The sequence below is a fragment of the Ranitomeya imitator genome, chromosome 4 (assembly GCF_032444005.1).
Source record: "Ranitomeya imitator isolate aRanImi1 chromosome 4, aRanImi1.pri, whole genome shotgun sequence".
Taxonomy (NCBI): domain Eukaryota; kingdom Metazoa; phylum Chordata; class Amphibia; order Anura; family Dendrobatidae; genus Ranitomeya; species Ranitomeya imitator.
The window spans coordinates 355,893,992-355,914,091 of NC_091285.1; the positions used below are offsets into that span (position 1 = coordinate 355,893,992).

Here is a 20,100-nt window from a genome sequence, read left to right on the forward strand (position 1 = left end):
TTATATATCTAAAATATTTACTATAGGGCAAAATGGTTCTGTGCACATCCAGTTACAGACCCTACATTGCAGCCATATGTATACCTGTGGCAAGCCGTGATGTATCCCAATGTATAGGCTTACAGTGTGATACATCATTAATAAGCTCCTATTGTGAAAACAAAATACATAATGCACTTTTTTTCTGTGTACAGTCTACTACACTATCCAGTACCACCAAGAAATGGTGTATTGATGTATGCTGAGCTATTAGAGGCGATTTTGGATTCAGTTTGTGATTAGATCACTATGGATACACAGTGGAAATTAGAAGTTTACACACAATATAGAAAAAGACATATATGCATGTTTTCTCAATATCTGACATGAAATCAGAATAAACCGTTCCCGTTTTAGGTCAATTAGGATTACTATAATTATTAATATTTGCCAAATGCCTGAGTAATGAGAGAGAGAGAATTTTTAAGGCATTTTTATCGCTTACTGCAAAGTCAAAAGTTTACATACACTAAGATTACTATGCATTTAAACAACACTGGACTGCCCATATGATGATGTAATGTGTTTGGAAGCTTCGGATTCTATTTTTTGGCAACATCTGAGTTACTTACCGTATTTTTCGCTTTGTAAGACGCTTCGGATTATGAGACGCACCCCAAATTTTGAGAGAAAAATAGGAAAAAAACTTTTTTTAATAAATTGGTGGGGCGTCTTATAATCCATGCGTCTTATTACTCACCAGGGGTTGTGGCTGCAGCGGATCAGGGTCCCAGGGTCGGTGCTGGAGGCAGGAGTGGAGCATTGCTGCAGGCTGGGATGAGGGGGTCTGCAGGGGTGCTCCTGTGCTGCAGGCTGGGATGAGGGGGTCTGCAGGGGGGCTCCTGTGCTGCAGGGCTGTCTCCGGGGCTGCGGGGCTGTCTCCGGGGCTGCGGGGGGCTCTGGCGACATTTTGTGAAAGACCAGAGCCCCCGGCAGTTCGTCCATGCGTTCCTGTATGACTGACTCCGGGAAAATGGCCGCCGGAATCTCGAGAGATGAGATCTCAGCGCTGAGATCTCATCTCTCGAGATTCCGGCGGCCATTTTCCCAAAGTCAGTCATACAGGAACGCATGGACGAACTGCCGGGGGCTCTGGTCTTTCACAAAATGTCGCCAGAGCCCCCCACAGCACCGGAGTTTCCAGGATCTCCCAGGACAGCAGCGGGCAGCAGCGGACAACCGCGGCAGCAGTGGCGGGCGATAGCGGGCGGCGGCGGGCAGCAGCAGCGGACACCCCCTCATCCCAGCCTGTAACGGTAAGCGGTATATCCGCTTTGTAAGACGCACCCCCATTTCCCCCCCAAATTTGGGGGAAATAAAGTGCGTCTTACAAAGCGGAAAATACGGTACATCCACAGGTGTGTCTTTATTTTAATGCACACCACAAACACGCTGCATCTTTGTGTAGCATCTTGGGAAAGTCTTAAGAAATCAGCCAACATATCAGGAAAAAAATTGTGATCTTGTACAAGTCTGGCTCATCTTTGGGTACAATTTCAAGATACCTGAAAGTGACTCGTTCATCTGTACAATTATATGCAAGTACAAACAAGATGGGAATATCCAGCCTTCATACCTTTCCGGAAAGAGATGGGTTCTGTGTTCCAGAGACAAACGAGCTTTGATCCAACATGTGAATATCAACCCAAGGACAAAAGCAAAAGACCTTGTGAAGATGATGGCGGAACCTGGTAAGATTGTGTCAATATCCACAGTGAAACGAATACTGTATCAACATGGGCTGAAAGGCCACTCTGCCAGGAAGAAGCTATCACGCCAAAAGAAACATAAAAAAGCCAGATTATTGTTTACAAATGTACACAGGAACAAAGACCTTCACTTTTGGACACATGTCCTGTGGTCTGATGAAACTAATATTGAACATTTTGGACATAACGACCATCGTTACGTTTGGAGGAAAAAGGGAGAAACTTGGAAGCCTAAGAACACCATTCCAACTGTGAAACACAGGGGGTGGCAGCATTATGTTGTGGGGTTGTTTTGCTGCAGGAGGGACTGGTGAACCTCACAAAATAGATGGCATCACGAGAAAAGAAGATTATGTGGCAATACTGAAGCAACATCTCAAGACATCAGTCAGGAAGCTAAAACTTGGGCGGAAATGGGTCTTCGAAATGTACAATGACCCGAAGCATACTGCCAAAATGGTAACAAAGTGGCTTACGGATGACAAAGTCAATGTTTTGGAGTGGCCATCACAGAGCCCTGATTTCAATCCTTTTGAAAATTTATGGGCAAAGCTGAAAAAGCAGGTACAAGCAAGGCAACCTACAAACATGGATCAGTAACACGTTTTGTCAGGAGGATTGGGCCCAAATTCCGCCAACTATTGTGAGAAGCTTGTGGAAGGATATCCCAAATGTGTCACCCAAGTCATTCAGTTTAAGGGCAATGATACGAAATACTAATGAAATGTATGTAAACTTTTGACTTTGCAGTAAGTAATAAAAATGACTTAAAACATTCTCTCCCATTATTCTGGCATTTGACATATATTAATAACTAGATGGTGGCCCGATTCTAACGCATCGGGTATTCTAGAATATGCATGTCCACGTAGTATACAGCACAGAGCCACGTAGTATACAGCACAGAGCCACGTAGTATACAGCACAGAGCCACGTAGTATACAGCACAGAGCCACGTAGTATACAGCACAGAGCCACGTAGTATACAGCACGGAGCCACGTAGTATACAGCACGGAGCCACGTAGTATACAGCACAGAGCCACGTAGTATACAGCACAGAGCCACGTAGTATACAGCACAGAGCCACGTAGTATACAGCACAGAGCCACGTAGTATACAGCACAGAGCCACGTAGTATACAGCACAGAGCCACGTAGTATACAGCACAGAGCCACGTAGTATACAGCACGGAGCCACGTAGTATACAGCACGGAGCCACGTAGTATACAGCACAGAGCCACGTAGTATACAGCACGGAGCCACGTAGTATACAGCACAGAGCCACGTAGTATACAGCAGAGCCACGTAGTATACAGCACAGAGCCACGTAGTATACAGCACAGAGCCACGTAGTATACAGCACAGAGCCACGTAGTATACAGCACAGAGCCACGTAGTATACAGCACAGAGCCACGTAGTATATAGCACAGAGCCACGTAGTATACAGCACAGAGCCACGTAGTATACAGCACAGAGCCACGTAGTATACAGCACAGAGCCACGTAGTATACAGCACAGAGCCACGTAGTATACAGCACAGAGCCACGTAGTATACAGCACAGAGCCACGTAGTATACAGCACAGAGCCACGTAGTATACAGCACAGAGCCACGTAGTATACAGCACAGAGCCACATAGTATACAGCACAGAGCCACGTAGTATACAGCACAGACACGCAGTATACTGCCCAGTGACATAACAGGTTAAAAAAGACTTAAAATAAAAAATAAACATATACTCACCTTCTGAAGGCCTCTTGTAGTCCTGGCGCATGTGTGCGGTGCACACAGCAGCTTCCGGTCCCAGGGTTGGTATGAGCGCAGGACCTGTGATGACGTTGTGGTCACTTGACTGTGATGTCATGGCAAGTCCTTATCGCATAGCATCCTTAGCACCGGAACCTGCCGCTTGCACTGCCGAGGACAGCGCCACGTCGGAGGGTGAGAATAACGTTTATTATTATTATTATTATTTGTAACATTAGATCTTTTTACTATTGATGCTGCACACGCAGCATCAATAGTAAAAAGTTGGTCACACAGGGTTTATAGCTGCGTTAATGGAGTGCAGGCACTGACTGCGGGGAGGAAGGAGCGGCCATTTTGCCGGCGGACTGTGCCCATCGCTGATTGGTTGTGGCAATGGTCGTGGGCGTTTTTCCATGACAGACAGAGGCAGCGACCAATGAATATCCGCGACAGAAAGAAGGACAGACGGAAGTGACCCTTAGACAATTATATAGTAGATTATGATAATCCTAATTGACATAAAATGGGAAAGGCTTATTCTGATTTCATGTCAGATACTGAGATAACAGGCATATCTGTCTTTTTATATAGTGCATGTAAACATCTGGTTTCAACTGCATTTGGTGTATGCACTAAACAAGTGAAGTGAACACTGACTAATGTTATCCTAATAAATGAATGACACATCATTAATATCACTATATTACATACAGTAACCTGAACACACATTTAATAAAACTTCTATTGTACCTCGTTGGAGAAATAAATGGGATGCAAAGAATTAAAATGACTCCGACTTCCCCATACAGGAACAATGCCACTGCTGTCCACTGAAATGTCATATTAAGTACTTGAAATCTACAAAAAAGGAAACAAAATGTGTTAGGTTGGGGGCATAGGATCCAGAAGTGGCAGTGCATTGGACGCAACGCATGTTCGCGGTGTCCAAAGAACTGCAGTCTATTGAACGCAGATGAATCTGCATGTGTTCACTGAACTAAGCAAATTCACCACATCCAATACATTGTACTGTATGAGTGAAACTTCTCTTGTGGAGACGCTAAAAATTGACATGCTGCGGTCTTGGAAGATGCACCGCATGTCCGTCTCCGCAGGTGAGCTGAGGGCGTCTGTGGACGCATATTGGACATGGGGTCCCATTCACTATCCTGTAATATTTGGTTGCTGTGCGTTTGATGATGCATAAGCACACAGCGTAAAACCCTCAGCAATTACTGCTCTGATTGTATGCATATACCCTTATAGGCCTTGATGGGATATCACAGAATCAACAGGAATGAGTCAAAGGCCAAGCAATAATATGCCAACGCTACACAACACATAATTTTCTATTTCAGGTAACCTGGTGACAGATTCCCTTTCTTCTTTACAATAAATAACAAGCAATGATGACTAATATATGACAACAAGCCATAGCTAGAACGGCGAAGCCACAAAGCAAAGTCAGGAGGTTTTTTTAGTCATCTGTTGTTGACAGTAACTCAGAATGTCAACTGTAATGCGGACCCTGGGTAGTTGCTATAAGGGATAAGACCACTTTTTCTTGGCAGTATCTCTATTGACTGGCTGCCAGACAATACCAATAACTTACAAAAAAAACTGGGCATTGTATAAATCATTGCTAAAAGTCAAAAGGCGAAGATTTGATTTATCCAAATCACATGTTTAACTGTCAACGTATCTGAAACAGACAGCAGAACTTTAGAATAAGTAACCTTCTCATGTTATAACTACAAGTTACTGGAGTGGTCTTCCACAAGCAGACACTGCTGTTACCCCGAACCCCATACCGTGTTACTTTATGCAGGAAGATGGAAAGGGCTAATGGTGACACTTAGACCCCATGATATGGTCCTATGTGCCCTAAAGAGGGAGAGTTGATGTATACTTTAAAAGGGTTGTCCAAAAAACCTATCCTTAAGATAGGTGATAACTTGTTGATTAGTTTAGATCCGTCAGCTTGGACCCCCAACAATCGGCAGAAGGGGGACCTTTTTCCCGTAATAATGGAGCAGCAGGGTACATCCCCGCCCGCTGCTCTATTCACTCCCTATTGGGCTGCTGAGTACTGCGCTCACCTTTTTCCAGCAGCCCCATGAACGAATGGATGGGCAGTTGGACATCTTATCTGCTGCACCATTATGTAAAGCAAATAGAAGGTCCTCATCGGGGCTAGAAGTTCAACTTCCTGACAATAGGTGCAGGCCCCCACACCTAGGAGGCCTTCTTTTTTGCGGGACAAGTTGTACTTTTGAATGACAGTGTTGATTAAATCATGATGTATTGGAAAGCTGGAAAAAAAATTCTAAGTGTGCCGAAATAACAAAAAAAGCCAAAATTGTTTTTAAAGTTTTTTATTTAATACTAGATGGTGGCCCGATTCTAACGCATTGGGTATTCTAGAATATGCATGTCCACGTAGTGTATTGCCCAGTGACGTAGCATATCGCCCAGCCGCGTAGCATATCGCCCAGCCGCGTAGCATATCGCCCAGCCGCGTAGCATATCGCCCAGCCGCGTAGCATATCGCCCAGCCGCGTAGCATATCGCCCAGCCGCGTAGCATATTGCGATGGGCGCGTGGCTGCCGCCATCCTGCGTTCCCAGGATGCACTGCGAAATTACCCAGATGACTTAGCGGTCTCGCAAAACCGCTAGGTCTTCTGGGTAATTTCGCAATGCATCGCTGGGAAAGGAAGATGGCGGCAGGCAAGAGCGGCTCAGCGGACAACGGACGGTGAGTATAGCAGGTTTTTTGTTTTGTTTTTTTTTATTATTTTTAAACATTACTTATTTTCTACTATTGATGCCGCATAGGCAGCATCAATAGTAAAAGGTTGGGGACACACAGGGTTAATACCAGCGGTAACGGAGTGCGTTACCCGCGGCATAACGCGGTCCGTTACCGCCGGCATTAACCCTGTGTTAGCGGTGACCGGAGGGGAGTATGCGGGCGACAGGCACTGACTGCGGGGAGTAAGGAGCGGCCATTTTCTTCCAGACTGTGCCCGTCGCTGATTGGTTGCGGCAGCCATGACAGGCAGCTGGCGAGACCAATCAGCGAATGAATAACCGTGACAGACAGAAGGACAGACAGACGGAAGTGACCCTTAGACAATATGATTCTCCAGGCCGGTATGATTAGTGAAATACCAAAAAAGAATAGTTATACAGGGTTTTCTTTTATCTAAGTGGGGAAAATTAGTAAATTTGTAAAAAATACAAAAAAAAAAAAAAAAAAAAAAAAAAATTTGCTTGTGTAGCCATTTTCCAAGACCTGTAACTACTGTATTTAAATTTTCAGTTTATGGGGCTGTGTGATGGCTTATTCACTGCGCCCTAAGGCCGGGTTCACATTAGCGTTTCAGTCTGCAGCGTGGTGCTGCGGACTTCTTTCCTTAGCTCCGCCTACTTCCGCATGTGTCCTGTGTACCCATCTTTAACACAGTGTACGCAGGGACATGCGTTGTATGCAGATGCGTCCACATGCGTCTTTTTGACGTGTCCATCGAACGCATCATGTTGAATTTTCCTGCAGTTGGTGGGCACGTCAAAACAGAGGGCACATCCACATACAACGCATGTCCCTGCGTACACAATGTTAAACATAAGTACACAGGATGCACGCGGAAGTAGGCGGAGCTTAAGGAAAGAAGTCCTCAGCACCACGCTGCGGACTGAAAAGCTAATGTGAACCTAGTCTAAGTCACGGTTAACGGATACCATGTAAGGATGGATACAATGTTTTGATGAGTTCTTAATTTTTTGTTGCAGTGGCTGAAAAAATGTAATTTTGGCATATAGATTTTTTTTTTCTCATTTTGACATTTACCGATCAAGTTTGCTCTTTCAAGGATGTAATTATACCACATGTGCATTTTTTTTTTTAAGTTCCTTTATTTTTAGGCTATGTGCACACAAGGATTTTCTGCAGAATTTTCTTGAACAAAACCAGACTTTTTCTGCAGGAAATCCGCAGGCGTTTTTTTCGCGGTTGTTGTGCGTTTTTTTCCAGAGTTTCCCAATGCATTAAATAGCGGCAAAAACGAGAAAAATCTGCAAAATTAATGAACATGCTGTGTTTTTTACCGCAATGCGTTTTTTCGCAGAAAAAAACGCATCATGTTTTGCCATCCACAACCTGTCCCCTCCCTATATCTCTGAACCAATCTCCCAATATCTTCCCTCACGTAATCTTCGAGCCCCCCAAGACCTCCCTTTCTCCTCTACACTTATTCGCTCCTCACCCAACCGCCTCCAAGACTTCCCCAGAATATCCCCCATCCTCTGGAATTCCACGCCTCAACACGTACGATTACCCACCACCCTTGGATCCTTCAGACGGAACCTGAAAACCCATCTCTTCAGCAAAGCCTACAGCCTGCAATAACCATTCTGCCGCCTCACCAACCGCCCGAGCTGCCACCTCATCACCACCAGTGCTGCAGCACACCGACCTCCTGTCTCTTCCCCATTATCCTGAAGAATGTACCGTATTTTTCGGACTATAAGACGCACCGGACCATAAGACGCACCCCAAATTTGGGGTGAAAATTGCAGAAAAAAAGATTTTTTATAACATGGGGGTCCGTCTTATTGTCCGAATTTACAGTATCTTATGGCGGTGGCAGAGCAGGGTCACAGGAGGCAAGGTGGGGTGATGCTGGGATGAGGAGGTGCTGGGATGAGAAGGTGCTGGGATGAGAAGGTGCTGGGATGAGAAGGTGCTGGGATCAGAAGGTGCTGGGATCAGGAGGTGCTGGGATCAGGAGGTGCTGGGATCAGGAGGTGCTGGGATCAGGAGGTGCTGGGATCAGGAGGTGCTGGGATCAGGAGGTGCTGGGATCAGGAGGTGCTGGGATCAGGAGGTGCTGGGATCAGGAGGTGCTGGGATCAGGAGGTGCTGGGATCAGGAGGTGCAGGGATCAGGAGGTGCAGTGAGAGGTATGGCGTGAGAGGGGTCCCTGGCGTACCATGCAGGCTTACCTAGGTGGCAGAGGTGCGGTGGCAGAGGTCCGGTGGCAGAGGTGCGGTGGCGGGGGTGTGGCAGCAGAGGAGGCGCAGGAAGCGGGGTCCCTTTCCCCGGTATGGTGATGCAGCAGGCCCGGTATGCAGCAGAGCCGGGTGAATCCTCTTGTTATCGGTGGGCGCGGCCATCTTCCTGAGGCCGCGCGTGTGCAGATGAAGCGCTCTGCTCCCGGGGCTTCAGGAAAATGGCCGCGGGAGGCCGCGCGTGCGCAGATGGAGATCGCGGCGGCCATTTTCCTGAAGCCCCGGGAAGCAGAGCGCTCCATCTGCGCACGCGCGGCCTCCGGAAAATGGCCGCCACCACCGATAACAAGAGGATTCACCCGGCTCTGCTGCATACCGGGCCTGCTGCATCACCATACCGGGGAAAGGAACCCCGCTTACTGCGCCTCCTCTGCCGCCACACCCCCGCAACCGCACCTCTGCCACCGGACCTCTGCCACCGCACCTCTGCCACCTAGGTAAGCCTGCATTGCGACTATTAGACGCACCCCCCATTTTCCCCCCTTTTTTGGGGGGGAAAAAGTGCGTCTTTCAGTCCGAAAAATACGGTAAGTCCGCAAGGACAGGGTCCTCTCCCCTCTGTACCAGTCTGTCACTGTAAATTTGTTTACTGTTAACGATATCTATGTAACGATATCTATGTAACCCCCTTTTTCACATGTACAGCACCATGGAATTAATGGTGCTATATAAATAAATAATAATCATGTGCACAAAAATTGCAGAATGCATTAAAAATGATGGGATGTATGTGTTTTTTAAGCTTTTTTCCCGCGGAAAACGGCCAAAAAAAGCGAAAAAAAATTGAAAAATCCTGAACGTGTGCACATAGCCTAAATGGGGGAAAAATGGGTGATCTGAACTTTGTATACATATTTTTTCCCCACTTTTCACTGCATTTATTAGTCCCCTAAGGGTAGTTGAACCTGCGATCATCCGATCGCTTAGGCCGGCTTCACACTTGCGAGTTTTACGGACGTAAGAGCGCAGAAACTACGTCCGTAAAACTCGCAAAAAATACGGCACAATTATTCTCTATGCCCCTGCTCCTATCTGCCGTATTTTACTGATCAGTATTATACGGCTTTCTACGGCCGTACAAAATCGCAGCATGCTGCGTTTGTCACCGTACTGCGCAAGAAATACGCCAATGAAAGTCTATGGAAGCCTGAAAAATACGGATTACACACGGACAAGCAGTGTGACTTGCGAGAAATACGCAGCGCTGTTAGAGAGAAAAGCCGGTAATTCAGTGCAGTGTACAGTAAAATCACACTGACAGCTTACAGTAGAATAGGTAGAATAAATGTATACACATAGAATAGGTATATATATATATATATATATATATATATATATATATATATATATATATATATATATATATATATATATCAGTGAGACACATATATGTATATATATTAATATTTTTTCCAGCGCTATACAGCTTGAAAGCCGGTAATTCAATTACCGGCTTTTTCTTTCTCCTTCCTAAAACCCGACATGATATGAGACCTGGTTTACATACAGTAAACCATGTCTTCTCTCCATTTTTTTTGCAGATTCCACACTACTAATGTCAGTAGTGTGTATCTGCAAAATTTGGCCGTTCTAGCTCTTAAAATAAAGGGTTAAATTGCGGAAAAAATTGGCATGGGCTCCCGCGCAATTTTCTCCGCCAGAGTAGTAAAGCCAGTGACTGAGGGCAGATATTAATAGCCTGGAGAGGGTCCACGGTTATTGGCCCCCCCCCCTGGCTAAAAATATCTGCCCCCAGCCACCCCAGAAAAGGCACATCTGGAAGATGCGCCTATTCTGGCACTTGGCCACTCTCTTCCCATTCCCGTGTAGCGGTGGGATATGGGGTAATGAAGGGTTAATGCCACCTTGCTATTGTAAGGTGACATTAAGCCTAATTAATAATGGAGAGGCGTCAATTATGACACCTATCCATTATTAATCCAATTGAATGAAAGGGTTAAATAAAACACAAACACATTATTTAAAATTATTTTAATGAAATAAAAACAATGGCTGTTGGAGTATTTTATTCTACGCCCAATCCAGTCACTGAAGACCCTCGTTCTGTGAAAGAAAAAACATAATAAACCAACAATATACTTACCCTCCGCAGATCTGTAACGTCCAACGATGTAAATCCTTCTGAAGGGGTTAAAACATTTTGCAGCAAGGAGCTTTGCTAATGCAATGCTACTCCTCGCTGCAAAACCCCGGGGAATGAGTCTAAATATAGATCAATGAGCTATATTTAGCTTCATTTGCGGTGAGGCGCCCTCTGCTGGATGTTCATAGATCGTAGGAAATTTCCTAGAAAGCCTGGGAGCTGGCGGAGAAAATTGCGCGGGAGCCCACGCCAATTTTTTCCGCAATTTAACCCTTTATTTTAAGAGCTAGAACGGCCAAATTTTGCAGATACACACTACTGACATTAGTAGTGTGGAATCTGCAAAAAAAATGGAGAGAAGACATGGTTTACTGTATGTAAACCATGTCTCAAATCATGTCGGGTTTTAGGAAGGAGAAAGAAAAAGCCGGTAATTGAATTACCGGCTTTCAAGCTGTATAGCGCTGGAAAAAATATTAATATATATACATATATGTGTCTAATGACATAGACACATATATATATATATATATAGACAGTATATATTTTTTTTTTTTCTTTTTGGGACACATGGATCATTTCTATAGCGGTATGTTGGTTTTGCAAGCCTGCGAGAAAACCACGCAGTACGGATGCCATACGGATTACATACGGAGGATGCCATGCGCAAAAAACGCTGACACACCCTGCCTACGGAGGAGCTACGGACCACTATTTTCGGGACATTTCAGCGTATTACGGCCGTAATATACGGACCGTATTTTCATACGCTGAGTGTGAAGCCGGCCTTATGCTGTATACATCAATACCACACTGTGGCTGTATATAGCAAAAATCATGGTCTCCAATACCAACCAGTGTTCTTCAGCAGACCCCCAGCTGTCATAGCAGTCTATCGGTGACCGCAACTACGTTACAGGGGCACTAATGAGCACATAGAATGAGGTGCCCCCCTGCACGCTGCAAATACCGCTGTTAGAGATTGACAGCAGCATTTAACAGGTTAACAGCTGTGGGAGGGGGAACTCTGCTCCACACACAGTTGTTAGCGGCAGATGATAGCACAATATGAAAGGCATCATCTGCTGAAAAAGATGCAGATGCAGTTTCTGGGTGAGCTTCCAAGTCATTAACCCGGCATATGATGAAACTGTACATTATATGTCGTTAAAGGGTTAAGAGAATGGCCCCAAGTCATCAAAAGTGATGATTGCACCATTCTTGATGAGGGGCTTCTTTGAATGACACAAGCCTGATTCATTAAGAAGCATAAGCCCCTCAAAGAATCTGGCACATCTTAAGAGTGGAGTGCACCTCACCACAATTCTTAATCCAGGGACTGGATTAAGATTTGGGGTTTTAGGTACACCAGTGTATGGCACAGTACACGGGGACAGCGCGGCGCAGAACCGTACACGGGGACAGGAGTGAACAGAATAATAAACAGATGAATATGCACAATATAATCAAGTGATATTCCACAAAGTTTGTGCCTGGCACATTGGCCAGTAACCCCACGCTGGCACACCGAGCAGTACAACTACACACTGGCACATGGCACAGTATTCCCCCTCACACATAATGGTACACTGCGCAGTATCCCCCCACACACAGTGGCACCCCGTGCAGTACCCCCCCCAACACAGTGGCACACTGCGCAGTACTCCCAAACACAGTAGCACACAGTGCAGTAGACCCCCACACACACAGTGGCACACTGTGCAGTAGACCCCACACACCCAGTGGCACACTGTGCAGTAGACCCCCCACACACCCAGTGGCACACTGTGCAGTAGACCCCCACACACCCAGTGGCACACCGCGCAGTACTCCCACACACACAGTAGCACATGGTGCAGTAGACCTCCACACAGTGGCACACAGTGCAGTAGACCCTCACACAGTGCAGTAGACCCCACACACACTGGCACACCGTGCAGTAGACCCCACACACACTGGCACACCTAGCAGTAGACCACCACACAGTGGCACACAGTGCAGTAGACCCTCACACAGTGCAGTAGACCCTCACACAGTGGCACACAGTGCAGTAGACCCTCACACAGTGCAGTAGACCCTCACACAGTGCAGTAGACCCTCACACAGTGGCACACAGTGCAGTAGACCCTCACACAGTGCAGTAGACCCTCACACAGTGCAGTAGACCCTCACACAGTGGCACACAGTGCAGTAGACCCTCACACAGTGCAGTAGACCCCACACACACTGGCACACCTAGCAGTAGACCCCACACACACTGGCACACCTAGCAGTAGACCACCACACACTGGCACACCGTGCAGTAGACCCCACACACACTGGCACACCTAGCAGTAGACCACCACACAGTGGCACACAGTGCAGTAGACCCTCACACAGTGGCACACAGTGCAGTAGACCCTCACACAGTGCAGTAGACCCTCACACAGTGCAGTAGACCCTCACACAGTGCAGTAGACCCTCACACAGTGCAGTAGACCCTCACACAGTGCAGTAGACCCTCACACAGTGCAGTAGACCCTCACACAGTGCAGTACACCCTCACACAGTGCAGTACACCCTCACACAGTGCAGTACACCCTCACACAGTGCAGTACACCCTCACACAGTGCAGTACACCCTCACACAGTGCAGTACACCCTCACACAGTGGCACACAGTGCAGTACACCCTCACACAGTGCAGTAGACCCTCACACAGTGGCACACAGTGCAGTAGACCCTCACACAGTGCAGTAGACCCTCACAGTGGCACACAGTGCAGTAGACCCTCACACAGTGCAGTAGACCCCACACACACTGGCACATCTAGCAGTAGACCCCACACACACTGGCACACCTAGCAGTAGACCACCACACACTGGCACACCATGCAGTAGACCCCACACACACTGGCACACCTAGCAGTAGACCACCACACAGTGGCACACAGTGCAGTAGACCCTCACACAGTGGCACACAGTGCAGTAGACCCTCACACAGTGCAGTAGACCCTCACACAGTGGCACACAGTGCAGTAGACCCTCACACAGTGGCACACAGTGCAGTAGACCCTCACACAGTGGCACACAGTGCAGTAGACCCTCACACAGTGCAGTAGACCCTCACACAGTGGCACACAGTGCAGTAGACCCTCACACAGTGCAGTAGACCCTCACACAGTGGCACACAGTGCAGTAGACCCTCACACAGTGCAGTAGACCCTCACAGTGGCACACAGTGCAGTAGACCCTCACACAGTGCAGTAGACCCCACACACACTGGCACACCGTGCAGTAGACCCCACACACACTGGCACACCTAGCAGTAGACCACCACACAGTGGCACACAGTGCAGTAGACCCTCACACAGTGTAGTAGACCCTCACACAGTGCAGTAGACCCTCACACAGTGGCACACAGTGCAGTAGACCCTCACACAGTGGCACACAGTGCAGTAGACCCTCACACAGTGCAGTAGACCCTCACACAGTGCAGTAGACCCTCACACAGTGGCACACAGTGCAGTAGACCCTCACACAGTGCAGTAGACCCTCACAGTGGCACACAGTGCAGTAGACCCCACACACACTGGCACACCTAGCAGTAGACCCCACACACACTGGCACACCTAGCAGTAGACCACCACACACACTGGCACACCTAGCAGTAGACCACCACACACTGGCACACCTAGCAGTAGACCCCACACACACTGGCACACCTAGCAGTAGACCACCACACAGTGGCACACAGTGCAGTAGACCCTCACACAGTGCAGTAGACCCTCACACAGTGGCACACAGTGCAGTAGACCCTCACACAGTGCAGTAGACCCTCACACAGTGGCACACAGTGCAGTAGACCCTCACACAGTGGCACACAGTGCAGTAGACCCTCACACAGTGGCACACAGTGCAGTAGACCCTCACACAGTGGCACACAGTGCAGTAGACCCTCACACAGTGGCACACAGTGCAGTAGACCCTCACACAGTGGCACACAGTGGCACACAGTGCAGCAGACCCTCACACAGTGCAGTAGACCCTCACACAGTGGCACACAGTGCAGCAGACCCTCACACAGTGCAGCAGACCCTCACACAGTGCAGCAGACCCTCACACAGTGCAGCAGACCCTCACACAGTGCAGCAGACCCTCACACAGTGCAGCAGACCCTCACACAGTGCAGCAGACCCTCACACAGTGGCACACAGTGCAGTAGACCCTCACACAGTGGCACACAGTGCAGTAGACCCTCACACAGTGCAGTAGACCCTCACACAGTGGCACACAGTGCAGTAGACCCTCACACAGTGCAGCGACCCTCACACAGTGCAGCAGACCCTCACACAGTGCAGCAGACCCTCACACAGTGCAGCAGACCCTCACACAGTGCAGCAGACCCTCACACAGTGGAGCAGACCCTCACACAGTGCAGCAGACCCTCACACAGTGCAGCAGACCCTCACACAGTGGAGCAGACCCTCACACAGTGCAGCAGACCCTCACACAGTGGCACACGGTGCAGAACCCCAGTAATAGCGGGGCTGCAGGTGAATGCAGACAACCTCGGGCTCACGTCAGTCTGAACACTTCACATTATGGAGGCGGAACACTACTAGTGTTAGTAATTCACTGTGTACAGACAGCAGCACCTGCCGACATTCCACACAGACAGTTCTTGTCAGGACGCAGCGCCATGCCTGCACTGTACGGATCTGCGGGCAGCGCGTATACATGGCGCCATCACACAACGCGCGCATCACCGGCCCCGGAAAGCCGCAGAACTCACCCGCCGCTGCCTCACACAACTCTGCCAGTCAGACGCGCTGGAGCGGGAAGGAGGCGGGGTCTGTCGCATTATCCTTTACGGAAGTCCCGTCCTCGGCAGCCATGATTGTCAAGGGAACAGCGCTGCTTCAAAGTTTATGACTCGAATTCTGACTGGGAGCCGAGATCACTGACGGCTGCGGCCTTTCCACTGTCCTAGGACTCCGTGCCCGTAGTGCGGCTGACACAGGGAGAGGAGGCCGGGCCATCATGAGGGGAGCTCTGAGCACCCGCCATGGACATGAGATTATATCAAATCTTATTCACGTGCAATGGAACTTTTTTGCACTAAATTTCGGGGACGGACTACTGCATATTGGGATGATGGGATGATGGGCTGCAATACTAGACTCCACCACTAGATGGCAGCACATTTTACAAATGCAGCCCAGGAAATGACTTCATGTAATATAGCAAGAAGGGAATATGGGTATATCTATTGTTCTGTATGGGGATTATGGGTGAAATATCACAAATACACATGCCCAGGAACATACTTCATCTACTTCTAATAGGAATATGGGTATATCTATTGTTCTGTATGGGGATTATGGGTGAAATATCACAAATACACATGCCCAGGAACATATTTCATCTACTTCTGATAGGAATATGGGTATATCTATTGTTCTGTATGGGGATTATGGGTGAAATATCACAAATACACATGCCCAGGAACATACTTCATCTACTTCTAATAGGAATATGGGTATATCTATTGTTCTGTATGGGGATTATGGGTGAAATATCACAAATACACATGCCCAGGAACATATTTCATCTACTTCTGATAGGAATATGGGTATATCTATTGTTCTGTATGGGGATTATGGGTGAAATATCACAAATACACATGCCCAGGATCATACTTCATCTACTTCTGATAGGAATATGGGTATATCTATTGTTCTGTATGGGGATTATGGGTGAAATATCACAAATACACATGCCCAGGAACATACTTCATCTACTTCTAATAGGAATATGGGTATATCTATTGTTCTGTATGGGGATTATGGGTGAAATATCACAAATACACATGCCCAGGATCATACTTCATCTACTTCTGATAGGAATATGGGTATATCTATTGTTCTGTATGGGGATTATGGGTGAAATATCACAAATACACATGCCCAGGAACATACTTCATCTACTTCTGATAGGAATATGGGTATATCTATTGATCTGTATGGGGATTATGGGTGAAATATCACAAATACACATGCTCAGGAACATATTTCATCTACTTCTGATAGGAATATGGGTATAATTATTGTTCTGTATGGGGATTATGGGTGAAATATCACAAATACACATGCCCAGGAACATACTTCATCTACTTCTGATAGGAATATGGGTATAATGGTTCTTTGTGGGTATTATAGGTGATAGAGGATGATAGTGGCAGCACAGAAACAGCCACACAAAAAAAAAATCTGCCCTGTATAGCGGGGAACAATATGAAAGTTTCCATTCCCATTCAAGTGAACCTGGATGGAAAACAGGCACATAAGATTCAATTATGCTTTGCGTACTGACGAAGAAGCAATACCGAGTCCTATATCAGACATGTGAACGTAAGCAGGATCATTTATTGTTCCATGAACGCTATTTTGTTGGATTTGTTATGATGGCCTTCGTATTAACCTAGAGACCAGTATACACTAAAATACATGTTCCATTTCCAAATATTTTTGTTAAGATAAAACCTATTATTTTATTAAAAGTTATTTAAAAAAAATTCTATATATCTCCATTAAAAGTTATTGATGTCAACAAACCTAAGTAACCAATAAAATCCTGCAAAAGATCCAACATCCTATAAAGAAGAATGTATTGAGAATAATATAGGTATATAAGCAAGAAGTATGGTGCAAGACTGCTCATCTCTATGACATGGCCGGCCTAATAAGGAGGTGGGAACACTGGGTCAAAGACCTATGATGCCAGGGCTCACATCTCCCAGGGGTGGGAGAAGTCAATGGACATGTAATCCTGTCAGATGCAAATAGGTTACAGGATCTGTATATCCGTAGCATTCTGACCACAACCCCATATAGAATAATAAATATACCCATATTCTTACCGGAAGTTAATGAAATGTTTCATCATATTTTACCAATAATCAACATATAAAACAATAATTGTACACATACGTATTCTTACCAGGAATTGATCGAATATGACACTGGGCATGTGTATTCATGATATATCACCTATAATACCCACAAAGAACCATTATACCCATATTCCTATCAGAAGTAGATGAAGTATGTTCCTGGGCATGTGTATTTGTGATATTTCACCCATAATCCCCATACACATCAATAGATATACCCATATTCCTATCAGAAGTAGATGAAATATGTTCCTGGGCATGTGTATTTGTGATATTTCACCCATAATCCTCATACAGATCAATAGTTCTACCCATATTCCTATCAGAAGTAGATGAAGTATGTTCCTGGGCATGTGTATTTGTGATATTTCACCCATAATCCCCATACAGATCAATAGATATACCCATATTCCTATCAGAAGTAGATGAAATATGTTCCTGGGCATGTGTATTTGTGATATTTCACCCATAATCCCCATACAGAACAATAGATATACCCATATTCCTATCAGAAGTAGATGAAATATGTTCCTGAGCATGTGTATTTGTGATGTTTCACCCATAATCCCCATACAGAACAATAGATATTTTATTATTATTATTATACATTTTTATAGCGCCATTTATTCCATGGCGCTTTACATGTGAATACGGGGCAAATATAGACAAATACATTAAACATGAGCAGATAACAAGGCACACGAGTACATAAGGAGGGAGGACCCTGCCCGCGAGGGCTCACAGTCTGCAGGGGGTGGGTGAGGATACACTAGGAGAGGGAAGAGCTGGCTGTGCGGCTGTTCAGTAGGTTGAGGATCACTGCAGGCTGTAGGCTTGTCGGAAGAGATGAGTCTTCAGGTTCTTTTTGAAGGTTTCTATGGTAGGCGCAAGTCTGATGTGTTGGGGTAGAGAGTTCCAGAGTATGGGGGAAGCACGGGAGAAGTCTTGGATGCGGTTATGGGAAGAAGAGATGAGAGGGGAGTAGAGAAGGAGATCTTGGGAGGACCGGAGGTCGCGTGTAGGTAGGTACCGGGAGACCATGTCACAGATGTATGGAGGAGACAGGTTGTGGATGGCTTTGTATGTCAGTGTGAGGGTTTTGAACTGGAGTCTCTGGGCGATAGGAAGCCAGTGAAGGGCTTGACACAGGGGAGAGGCTGGGGAATAGCGGGGGGACAGGTGGATTAGTCGGGCAGCAGAGTGTAGGATGGATTGGAGTGGTGCCAGAGTGCTAGAGGGGAGTCCAGTTGCATAGATATACCCATATTCCTGTCAGAAGTAGATGAAATATGTTCCTGAGCATGTGTATTTGTGATATTTCACCCATAATCCCCATACAGATCAATAGATATACCCATATTCCTATCAGAAGTAGATGAAATATGTTCCTGGGCATGTGTATTTGTGATATTTCACCCATAATCCCCATACAGATCAATAATTATACCCATATTCCTATCAGAAGTAGATGAAATATGTTCCTGAGCATGTGTATTTGTGATGTTTCACCCATAATCCCCATACAGAACAATAGATATACCCATATTCCTATCAGAAGTAGATGAAATATGTTCCTGAGCATGTGTATTTGTGATGTTTCACCCATAATCCCTATACAGATCAATGGATATACCCATATTCCTATCAGAAGTAGATGAAATATGTTCCTGGGCATGTGTATTTGTGATATTTCACCCATAATCCCCATACAGATCAATAATTATACCCATATTCCTATCAGAAGTAGATGAAATATGTTCCTGAGCATGTGTATTTGTGATGTTTCACCCATAATCCCCATACAGAACAATAGATATACCCATATTCCTATCAGAAGTAGATGAAATATGTTCCTGAGCATGTGTATTTGTGATGTTTCACCCATAATCCCCATACAGAACAATAGATATACCCATATTCCTATCAGAAGTAGATGAAATATGTTCCTGAGCATGTGTATTTGTGATGTTTCACCCATAATCCCCATACAGAACAATAGATATACCCATATTCCTATCAGAAGTAGATGAAATATGTTCCTGAGCATGTGTATTTGTGATGTTTCACCCATAATCCCTATACAGATCAATGGATATACCCATATTCCTATCAGAAGTAGATGAAGTATGTTCCTGGGCATGTGTATTTGTGATGTTTCACCCATAATCCCCATACAGAACAATAGATATACCCATATTCCTATCAGAAGTAGATGAAATATGTTCCTGAGCATGTGTATTTGTGATGTTTCACCCATAATCCCTATACAGATCAATGGATATACCCATATTCCTATCAGAAGTAGATGAAGTATGTTCCTGGGCATGTGTATTTGTGATATTTCACCCATAATCCCCATACAGATCAATAGATATACCCATATTCCTATCAGAAGTAGATGAAATATGTTCCTGGGCATGTGTATTTGTGATATTTCACCCATAATCCCCATACAGAACAATAGATATACCCATATTCCTATCAGAAGTAGATG

The 20,100-nt window shown here is 46.0% G+C and overlaps 1 protein-coding gene across 1 annotated transcript in view; it reads right to left on the reverse strand.

The window, feature by feature from the left end:
- BCAP29 (B cell receptor associated protein 29) overlaps positions 1-15,556 on the reverse strand; it is a 148,362-nt gene extending 132,806 nt beyond the window's left edge. Inside the window, exons 1-2 of the mRNA XM_069765066.1 lie at positions 15,447-15,556; positions 4,250-4,357 (exon numbers count right to left, since the gene is read on the reverse strand). Coding sequence (XP_069621167.1) covers positions 4,250-4,341 — 92 coding nt within the window. The 5' untranslated portion in view covers positions 4,342-4,357; positions 15,447-15,556. The remainder of the gene's footprint in view (positions 1-4,249; positions 4,358-15,446) is intronic.
- Between the last annotated feature and the right edge of the window lie 4,544 nt (positions 15,557-20,100).